This window comes from Apostichopus japonicus, chromosome 9 (genome assembly GCF_037975245.1).
Source record: "Apostichopus japonicus isolate 1M-3 chromosome 9, ASM3797524v1, whole genome shotgun sequence".
In the NCBI taxonomy this organism is placed as follows: Eukaryota; Metazoa; Echinodermata; class Holothuroidea; order Aspidochirotida; family Stichopodidae; genus Apostichopus; species Apostichopus japonicus.
In genome coordinates this window covers 24,270,167-24,282,167 of record NC_092569.1, presented here as the reverse complement: position 1 = coordinate 24,282,167, position 12,001 = coordinate 24,270,167, and the positions used below count along the sequence as shown (strand labels likewise).

Below are 12,001 nucleotides of genomic sequence, written 5' to 3'. Positions count from 1 at the left end.
AAATTTTCTCGGTAGGGGACCCATTGCCTGAGATGATAGGTCTACCAGGGTTACCAGGCTTGTGAATTTTGGGCAGGAAATAAAACCTGGCTGCCTTACAGTCTGTGGGAGAAAGGAAAGAAACAGCCTTCTTAGAGATCTGGTTCCGATTGTACATATCAGTGATGGTCTGTTTCATCTTCTTCTCTTCAAGAAGAGTGTAAATATCACTGTTGGAGAGAGGACGCATGGCTTCCTTGATGTAATCCTGTCGATCCTGGATGACAACTGCAGAACCTTTGTCGGTTGGCTTAATGATGATGTCACTGCGAGACATCAGTGAGGAGAGTGCTGTACGCTCATCTCTTTGAAGGTTGTCGTGTGTTCTGCAGAGAGGAGAGTTTGAGTTTGAATTTAATAAAAGTTAATAAAATAAACAGTTAGAAGTGTGTGACCTAACCAAAAACTCGATATCGTTGTGAAGGGTGATTGTTTTTTTTTTCAACCATAAGAAGATATGTTGTCAACATGATATAGTCGATCCTTTCAAAGGTTTATAACATGTGACTCTGCATTGTGTTTTGTACTAAAAATTCCGACAAACCTATTTTTTACATATTTTATTTATACGCTTAGCTCTAAAATCTCAATTGAAGTTTCACATTTTTTCCAGCAGCATAGTTAGTCATAGATTAATACACTTTTTCTGAGACAAAATATTAAGAAAAACGCTAATTTCAACAGTTTCTACTGATAATTTAAAAAAAAATATATTACTTAATACAATAGCAAATGTTTCATAACATTTCTAGTTCAATAACTTTATAAGAATAGAATATTTTGATCCTTAGTATTTTAGTACTTTACGTTTAAGCTGCATACTACTCTTAAAATCTTAACCTTTTAAACTATCTTTATTCCAAAGAGGAGCGAATTGGTTTCTAGGGAAACGCATAGGTATTTAGGTATAAATCAAATATCATGTCAGTGCTAGGCGTTACTAAGTACCTTTGATAATCGTTTTTCGTATAGTTGCTTACGTAAGCTCTTTTGATATCAGCAATTGACTGTGTTCCATTTAGTTAATACACTATTTAAAGGTTAATTAAATATGGCTTGTTCACCAATAATCGACGATCATTTATAAGAATTATGAATATTCATAAATGTACACTTTGTGTTATCACGATTAATTTAGGTTGGCGTGTCTGTTGCCTCGTTCTGAACAGATTCCCAGAAGAGGGAAACACACTACTAATGCCAATGTTTCTCATTTGATTTACTATTTTGTTATCTCGTAGAGTTTGTTGAATTCAAGAGTTCTTATCAAGTAGGAAAGATGAAGCTTTCCTAGTTAGATGGAATCATTATATTTGGAGCATGTTTGTTCATCGAATAGACAGAGAGTGAGTTTCATATCTGTAGAAGTCATTTAAATATATTCTTTAAAGATACCGACCTTATAATGACTTAAGACTGATAACCTTAACGCAAGTCTGAACACGATACTTAATATAATAAACACAAGTAATCAAATAGTATCGCTGAGACAGAAGGTTCAACACGATGTTTTAGCAATGATCATCATATATAGACTCGCATTACGTATAGGCTGTATATGCTTAATGACATTAACCATGGCATAAACATCTACAAATGCAAATACAGAAGGATGTGTTGTTGTACAACCTTTAACTCCCAGGTGGATCAGATCTCGAGACTGGTAAGTCAGTCTTTGCTCTCGTTCTGAATCGTTCGGTTCGATAGTAGCCCTGGCTCCAATCATTGTGGTCGTATTTGTATCTGTTTCATATTAGTCTTTTATACACGTGTGTGCGCATCGTATATATGACTCTACTTCGGTAATGAGACATCGATTGTAACCATTTCCGTATAAGTACAAGTTTTTCTATTTAATTTTAAAGGGCTTCTTGAAGATGCTTTGTGTCTGATTTCAGTAATAGATTACGAAATCTCAGCGTTCGTTCTTTACTTGTTTATCTATGTGTTTTATTCTCTGTATGTAATGGCTAGGTTTAAGGCTCGTCGCTAATAACACACAACCATCCAAGCCGCATTTGTTTCCATACCACCACCAGTCTTCAGTAGGGAATATCGAGGCGCCCCGGAATTTTAGTCTGAGTAAACGTTACAATATATACATGATTCAGAATCCACTACTTCATGTAAATATATTTTTCAGGGGGGGGGGGAGACAGTCAGGGAGTCAACGACATTACTTTTTCAAATCCTGGTTCTGTCTCATGAAAATAAGTAATACAAATTTATGAACCATTACTATATTAAAATGTGCAGGGATACCCGAATTATAGTTAGAACAGACTTTAGTTATACTAATTTGTAAGAAATAAATATGTTTCGCAATGTAAATTTCTTAGTAAGTAATCATTTAGGACAATTTGATACATTTTGTTTTCATTTCAAAATATTAAAATCAAAACGTAACAGAGTTTTGTTTCTATTATTGATACATTCCCTAGTCATATCCATGTAAAAAATTAGTTCAAAATTAAAACTTCAATATTTACTTTGCAGGACAAAACCCTTGCTACTACAAAACAAATGTCAACAATGAGGGGAAAAGTGAATGGATCAAAGAGGGAGACAATTGCGACATTATCACATTTGGAGGAGTGAAACTGGAAGAAGATGAATCAACAAAACTCAAAAGTAAGATTCATAAACAATAATTCTTTGAATTTTATCATTGAAATTAGTCTTTGACTGTGTTAAGTATTTCTTGCCAAATAAAGATCCAGAAATCCACAGTAGTCATTTAATGTTTATCTCTTTCTATTTATATTTGACTTTATATTAAATCTACAATAACAACAAAACAATAACTAAATCAAATCTCTTCTTTTTCTATCAACGTAAATTAAAGCATTTTCAAAACAAACTAAGACGTTTTAAGATAATTATTTAATATTTCTTTCAAAATCAAACTGTCTCACCCTTAGGGTCCAATTCCGCATACTACGTTGTTTATGTGTAAAGAAATGCTACACCTGCACCAGGCACTTCGCCCTACCTACCACTCATTTGTACCGCTTTAAAATGTAAAATTACAATGTCGCAGAAATATTACGGTATTTGAAAGCATGGGAGGATCCAACTATGTAAAGAGTGGGTCTGGGCTAGGGTCGCTCAGATGACTCGTAATTGGTAGGTTCAAGGATTACTCTCTCAGAAAAAAACAACAACATTAGAATGTTAGATATCAAATGATACATTCTGAGGCATAATAAGAATGCATATTAGGCATACAATTTGGTATATTCGCAAACACTGCTGATATTATTTTTGAGCTTTGATGGAAAGCTGGGAGAAGCAAAGGAGAGGGGAGGAGGAGGAGGGCGTACAAAACCAGCCTGGATCCGCACCTGGTTAGAGTTATCTATCTTTCTCTTATAGCTTATTAATATCAATTTATCTATAGCGAACCATCTGTGTTATTAATCGTAGCAATTTTGCAAAACTCTTTACCTTCTAACCTTTTAGTTTTATAAACATGCTTGAATCACACAATATATTATGTTAGCTGTAGATATCTATGACTGTTTTCACTTTATTTAGTGTTAGATTCAATAAAGGGAATACAAGATAATGAAACCTGTTGTATATATATATACTTATAACATGGAGCCTTGTGTTTTAACGTTATTATCCTCCTATGCAGTGCATGTATTAATTCAACTTCATCGAGATCAGATCAAGTTATATGATATTAGCCTTATAGTAATGCTAGATTATTATGAATATACTAACTTAGAGTTAGACAAACTCTTCAATCTATTCATGTTTTTGTTTTATTAGTTCTTAGGCCTATTCGTAAAGCTTTGTTGTGTAAGTTGTATTATGTTTCCCCGAAGTCATCAACAACCGACGTGTTTTGTCCCTTCTTATTAATGCTAGATTATTATGAATTTAACAACTTAGAGATAGACTAGCTCTTCAATCTATTCATGTTATATATCAAGGTACTATTCATATTCTCATTTGTTTTACATAGTTTTTAATATTACGAGAGCACACAGAAACTAGTGTTGTTCGGTTTGCCCAGTTTTTTATATCAACAGATATGCTTACGTAAGATTTTGTACAAAAAGTAAAGTACTAAGTATGCAAATCATTACTTATAAACTTATGACCATAAGTTCTAAACTTCCGAATTATACCATACACAGTGGCGCGAGTATGTAATTATATTTTAAAAAGGAACGAGCATGTTTCCTAGATCCATACCGCTTTCGATCCATTGCCTTAGGCATGCTGTAGCCTAAGCATCACATAACCTCCCAACTTGTAAAACACCTATTTTCGAAACAACCTGTATCCTTCATAGGCCTTAAAGTATTACTGGCACCTAGCCAGTTTGGCCCATATTCGTTACATTTGTTATGTGTGTTATCTCATTCACAAGCTGTTGAACGCCTACGAAAAGCTCATTCGTTTCCAAGATATACACATCTAAAGTTTTGATAATTGTGGAGACTTAAACAATATGTGCAAACTATGACGTGGAGTGTTGCGATCATAAATGTTTCTTATTTTAGCCCTTAATGAATTATAACGCTTAATTACAAGCCCAGTTATATCATTTGAATAATGTGATGTTCATCTTTTCAAAGAAGACAATGACATATTTCAAAACTTCGCCTAAGGCCACAAACCTGTGTTCAGTGTCCTCAAGGTTATGAAAACAAAGATATATCTAACATAAAATTAGTCAGTCATCCCTGTAAAACATCAATGGGCATAATTAGCTAATGTTTACACATACATTAACCTAGAATTAAGAAAAGACTTGTTCATGATTGTAATTCCTTATAGAGTGATTACGATCCTGTCCTCACCTCACCAGTTTCATCCGCCGATGTCAGCAAAATATGTATTTCAGCTACATAAACGAAGAAATGTATGTAAAAGTAACGTTTGTGTGAACAGAATCTCGGTTTTATATAGAACAAACGATTCATATCTCGCCCAGTTGCTGTACGAAAAGACTGACTTGTATAATCCATGTTAAGCAACAATGGGGGCTCACCTCGAATCGACTGGGTTGATGTTCAAAGTTCAGTGAAACCAGGGCCTCTTGTTACAACTAACATAACTGTTTTCAACTTTACAACATTCATGTACACCTACTTGTGATGTTTCGCGAAAATGTCTATGGGTTTATATGCATGTTGGTTTATGTTTTTTTTTTTTTTTGGCACACAAACAACAGTATCTCATGGCAATATTTTGTGCAATAGTTGTCATAGAAACCCGCTCGAAACTTATGGCCTATAACTAATAAGCTTTAGCTGGGAAGTAGCCCATTTGTTTTATTGTGTTCAGCCACTGACTTTTCTACCACTCTTGATAATTTCATTTCTTCCGTTAATAGTATGTCATTATTATGAACCACTAAGTTTAGAAATCGGTACGCTCCTCTTGAACTACTTCACATAGTCTGTACACGTGCTGCTTTACTGAGGCAGGCATATGAAAGACAATGCGGCACAAAATACCGTACGGACATCAACAATGCAACGAGCGTTTTCCGGAATCGAAATTCGGGATTGAAATAGCTACACGATACCGGTGCAAGTATAATTGGTCAGATAGAAATATCAGACTATGTGTAGCTACCTAATATGCCCTCTCTCCCTATATGTGTCTCCCATCCGACTCATTAAATACACATACATCTCGATGTAACATGGAGTGCGTAAGCGTCTCCATAAAACTCGAAAGATGCGACAATAATGGCAGCAGGCTTGGGCGAATGCATATGTAGCAGGTAACCAATCCCCAAGAATACAACTAGTCGCGTTGATTCGGGTTCAATCATGACACACTTACCACTGGTGGGCACATGAACTCAACGATAGGCGGAGGAGCAAACTACAAATCCCCGCCCAGGACCCCTTCCCATCCCTCAAAAATAACAGTTTAAACGATACATGGTGCATTCTGATTAATGCAGGGGATGAACAGAGGCAAATGCAGATTTTGTAAAAAAAAGGTCATGCACTGGAGTTATTGAAAACAAAGTTCTGTGAAAGGTCTTAAACGTAAGCAGGTTTCTTGAAGGATTATCTTTGTACATTTTTGGTTTACAGAAGAAACTCTAAGTGCAAGATTATGCTAATAAATATGAATAAATTCCAAGATTATATTTTCAATTTTATTTCCGCTATACTTCATACTTGTAAAAACCTCCGTAGTAGCACTTGACTTAAACTCATCAATATATATATATATATATATATATATATATATATATATATATATATATATATATTAATATATATATATATATATATATATATATATATATATATATATATATATATTGATATATATATATATATATATATATATATATATATATATATATATATATATATATATATGTATAAATTTGAAATGGTAATGAGTTAAGAATGCAAAATAGTGAAAAACCTCCAGCCGCCAGAGGGATTCGAACCCGGGCCTCCCGTTGTTTATGGGGACACCCTAACCAACTAGGCCATGTACGCTGATTGTATGTCCAGAGGTTCGAAATCTGTAGGAAGGTCGTCATTCCACCGTGGGCGTTTGTCACCATTATCGAACAATACTAGTTCTGTTTTGCTGACATATTTTGCCTTACTCTGGAGATCAATCATGATGCTAGCCAACCCGAAACATTTCATGAATCATATGAGGATGGATCTCGAAAGAGATACTTTGATACGTTATCAATGTGTTTTTTTCCGGCTTTGTTCAGAAGCCTTGATGTTTGTCAATTCATTGATTTAGCTTTACTTAACTATGGTGCGTTTTAAAACACATGGCAAGCATTCACCAAATTGACGTGATACTAGATTATTCAATAACAGTCTTTCTCGACCAAATAAAACACAATAATTCCGGGTTCATTTCGAACCCGTGATATTTTGACCCACCATATCTCGTTAGGCTTCATCTGGTCATTACTAACTCCTTCAAAAATTTAATTTCAGCATTTTAACCCATCTTTTTTACAAAAAAACATTGTATATCTAATAATAATAATGAAAACAAGCATAGGCTATAAAAAAATCAAGCTAAGGCCTAAAAACACAGCACAAGGGATAAATTCTGTCAGAAGCTTTGATAAAACCTTTTGGTATGCCCCTTTCGGACAATTCCCCTCGCGATTGTTTTACACCCGTCCTCCAATCGGATCCTCTCCCTCGTGTCTTGCTTGTGCAAGAAGGGATTAAACTGAATGGAATAATTATTTGCTCTATCTGTTTGGGAAGCTGTTTATTAAGTACCTCTATCATGTCGACCTGTGATACTGCATGCTTGGTATTGATTCTCCTTTAAGGCATTACATATTGGACTATACTTAGTCTTGTCTATAGTGCATATAGAGCTACGAGAAACTGATATAAAATTGAAACGAGAAATCGAACAGAGATTTATCCTTTGTTGATTTGTCAAGGAGTTAATGCACCCTTCGTGCAACCGCTTACCTCAGACATATAGCCCAAGCCGAAATCATTTGTAGTATACATGTATGATACGAGCCTAGGCTGGATGTAAGAAAGTTGTAGGATTATGGACGTACGCCACGGGTCTCATCTGATGTTACATTATAATTAGGATCTGAAGGCAATGGTACCCTAACATAAAACAAGAATTTTTGGAATATTAATTATGTTTTTCACTCCTTTCTCAATGATATAAACACAATCTAGTTTCTAGGGAACCTGGTTCAAGTTATGGGGGCGAAAATAGTGCAGTTGAACCCACGTCAACCACTGCCACAACAAAGGAGAAGGAACCGGAAGTATCCACTACAAAGGATGGTAAGCTAGTTTGTTGATTATATTACTTCATTTCTATTAATATCCACCACCTCCTAAAACAAAATGCAATTTGGGTAAGTTAAATCACTTAAAGAATAGATAAGACTAACGGCCATTAGAATCATATTGATGTACATGCATGGTTATTAAATGATAAAGATGTAATTCCTTCCCCCACCCCTCCTCCAAAATAATAATTATTTCAATCTGTTTAGAAAATGCCATGTGCTAAATATTCACAGATACAACACTGAAAACTTAAGCAAGTTTAAGATGACGACACATATACACTTGTTATCGAATTCTAAATGTGTTCTTATATAGAGGCGGAAGAGGAAGGGGGCGGGACCAAAGCACCTTCTTAGCCGTATATTACTATATCAGTGACGGGCGAAACGTCAAGCCGCTTGTTGATTTCCTGTCCGTATTTAAAGACACAAAAGAGCTCAGAATTGTTTTCCTTTTAGAAAATCAAAAAAGAAAAGGAACGTTAGTCAGGGTTACCCTGCCAAAGGACATTCTTAGTGAAAACATCAGATCAAACAAAACATATTTGGAATTCTATTTCTGTTTCACTGCTTTCTTCCATTTAACTACACACATTGTAGTTTCTATTGGACCTGGTTCAAGTAATGGGGGTGATAATAATGCGGTTTACCCCACGTCAATGACTGCTACCACAAAGGAGAAGGAACCGGAAGTATCAACTTCAAAGGATGGTAAGCTAGTCTGTTGATTTGTTACTTCATTTATATTAACATTTTAAAAAAGCATGGTAATTTTGTTTTTAAGTTTAATGTTCTACGGACAGAGTTAGTGATGGTTTTTGATTGATCAAACAAGCTTTGAAAATTACCTAATACCTACATTATTAATAACAATAACAAAGTTAATTTTTACAATGAAAATGTGACAAGGGATACAAAATATATAGCAATAATCGAGAATTAAAGAAAGTAATGGCTCAAACTTCGAAGAAAGTTGTTTCGGAACTCGTGAGAAGTGTTAGTTGTCTTCAACACGTCTAGATCAATCGCTGAACTTTCCTCTTCTCATTTGTCAATATCTGGATGATGAAAATAGGCAAAGGAGCACATAGTAACACATTTTACCAATATAGATTGGTAACATGTGTTAGTACGTGTTTCTTTACTTATTGTCACTTAAAAGTTAGAATATTGTTGTTTTTGCTAAGGAGAGCTAGCACATATGCAAGATGTTCTATTCTAATCAGCAATGACCAATTACAATCGTCTCAATCACATTGCTTTACTTAGTGAAAAATGTTCTTAGTTTGTTCATTCAAAATATTCATAAGATCGTGCACATTAATGTTAATGTAAATAAATCTATAAAACAAACGAAAAGGTATTATAAATCATGCATAAAAATTCCCACAGAAACACTATTATTGGCCTTGTTCTCGTTTGAAAACGCATGGAAACCAGGATCTTCCTTTCCCTCGGAGAGGTAATCAAACTAATCTATGACGTGTCCGTATTTGAGCAGGGACCTGCAAATGACAGTTCCTGGAGTTGATCAGCAATAGCGAAAATGTCGCCTTGATTGTTTAAAATTCAATCGGCTAGTTGCTATACCAAGGAGCTGCTAACGTTAGAGTAGCAGCTCCCTGGTTATACGACTACGGTACTCCAGTCTTTAGAATCACGTCCGTCTTTGTTCACGAGGAACTGACCAGGGCAAGTAACCTGGTTGCGTGATCTCAATAGCATTCACACTGTTCTTTTGATTGCCGTTCCGGGCTCAGATCCCCCATCCCGAAATGTATTAGTACACGAGCGTTCACACTAAGAAGTTTATCGTCGTTGCGTGATCAGATTCGACCAATTTATTCTCAAATGTGTACTGAGAGTAAGAAGGTAACATCGCAACTTTCAATAGGGTCTTCTTGTCTTATAGAACGTCCACCAGGGTTTGAAGAGTCGTTTGGAGGTTCCTACTACAAGGTTGTGCCCATCCATACCCTAAATCGCACAACCGCTCAACAAACCTGCGAAAGCTTTTCGTCTCATCTCGTATTCATTGAGAGTGAAGAAGAAAACAACTTCATAAACAGCTTGGTCAATTCAGATCAGCACCAATATTGGATTGGATTAAACGGATTAGAACAGAACTTACACTGGGATGACCAAAATCCAGTAGTCTACGAAAATTTTGGGACATTCAGCTTTAACGACAAAAGCGGATGCTATAGAATAAGTAAGCAGGATGATGGTATTAAATGGCGCGATCATCCTTGCTCAAACTTGTATGGTTATATCTGCGAATACGAATACTAGTTGCATGTGAGCAGACAAGAACTCAAAACCGACTGTGAAAGATTAAGCCGTGTAACAAACTGAGGAAAATTAAATATGCTTATTCGTATTGCTCTGAGATGTTGTAGAAATATAACGGTAGTTGAAGCAAGAGGAGGATCCAGGAATTAAATAGTATGATCCTAATGTCTTTTCAGACGACTCTTCAGTAGAATGGTCTTGGGGCACTGTCTCGCGTAAAAAAAAAAATACAATCTTAGATAACAAAAAGGACGTTTGTGGCTTATTAAGCCTCCAAGGTAGGCAAAACTGTTTTCACCAAATGAAGTGTCATGGTTAACTAGCTAAAGAAATATGTTTTACATATACTGCCTTTATAAAGCCTCGTGTGTTAACGTTATAATCCAATTTTAGGAACAATGGGCCTGTAGTGCGGGTATTATTTCACCCTTATCGATCACTGATCAAGTTAAATGATGTTTGCCTTACAATCAACAACTGAAGTGTTTTTTCTTATTAATGCTAGATTTTGTTTGAATTTTATATATGAGAGATAGACAACCTCTTCAATATAAACATGTTATTTGTTAAGGTATAATGCCTATACATGTTGCTTTGTTGTGTGCTTTTATTATGGATGCCTTTAAGTCAACAACTGACGCGTTTTTTTCTTATTAATGCTAGATTTTGTATGAATTTTATATATGAGAGATAGACAACCTCTTCAATATATTCATGTTATTTGTTAAGGTCTAATGCCCATACGTATTGCTTTGTTGTGTGCTTTTTATGATGTTGAAGTCAACAACTGACGTGTTTTTTTTTTCTTAATAATGCTAGATTATTATGAATTTAATATATTAGGGATAGAAAAGTTCTTCAATCTTTTCATGTTATATTTCAATATACAATTCATATTCTCATTTGCTTTAAATTGTTTTTAATATCACGAGTTCACACAGAAGTATCTATGGTTGTATTTTGTTCGGTTTGCCCAGTTTTTTATATTAACATATTTGCTTTCGTTAGAATTGTCAAAATCGTATAGTACTAAGTGTGCAAACCATTAGTTTTGGTGATTTTATGAAAATGTAAAGACCAATCTATATGCTCGATAAAACAAACTCACCCCCTCTTGTTCTGCAAATGATATATTTAATGAACAATAATGCCCTATAATACCTCAACATAGATAAGTAGAAAGACAAATATACAGATTAATGGATTGATGGACGGTTGGATGGATTGGTGAATGAATAAATGGATTGGTAGATGAATTTATAAATGGACGAGTTGGTGGGCAGACGGGCGGGCGAGTGAATACATCAATGGGTGGGTGGGTGGGTGGACGACTAGATAGATTAATCGATTAGTTGGTGCGGTGGGCGGTTGTGTGGCTGGGTGGACGGATGGATGGGTAGATAGTTGGGTGGATGAATGGGTGGGTGTTTGGATGTATGGGTGAGTCTGTATGTGAGTGAGCGGGTAAATGAATGAACGCATGGGCATATGAATAGTTTATGTGTATGTAATATATTATCTATGGAGTTCTTAGGGGGGCCCTTCATTGATGGCATAAACTTAAAAAAAAACATAATTGAAATATAATTGCCATTGTAGTCTTAACTATAAACCTTTAAACCAGCTTAGGACGTTTCCGAAATTTGTTGAGAAAACCAAGAAAATTTATCTACAAATTCGTTCTGTTCAAACGTGAGAGGTGATTGTGTTTAGGTATTCGATAGGAAACTACCTGCATGAGCTGTCCAAAGAACCCTATAACATGTAAAAGAAAATATCTAAATCGGGGAAAATCGGGAACAAAGGGTAGTCATTATCGATCTCTTGCATGCTAAATATGTTTATCGTTTCTAGATTGACAGCTCATCTGAT

The 12,001-nt window shown here is 35.2% G+C and overlaps 1 protein-coding gene across 1 annotated transcript in view; it reads left to right on the top strand.

Annotated features, from left to right (window-relative positions):
- LOC139973960 (uncharacterized) overlaps positions 1 to 11,424 on the top strand; it is an 18,924-nt gene extending 7,500 nt beyond the window's left edge. The window contains exons 3-6 of the mRNA XM_071980851.1: positions 2,536 to 2,670; positions 7,719 to 7,829; positions 8,438 to 8,548; positions 9,750 to 11,424. Coding sequence (XP_071836952.1) covers positions 2,536 to 2,670; positions 7,719 to 7,829; positions 8,438 to 8,548; positions 9,750 to 10,129 — 737 coding nt within the window. The 3' untranslated portion in view covers positions 10,130 to 11,424. The remainder of the gene's footprint in view (positions 1 to 2,535; positions 2,671 to 7,718; positions 7,830 to 8,437; positions 8,549 to 9,749) is intronic.
- The last annotated feature ends 577 nt before the right edge of the window (positions 11,425 to 12,001 follow it).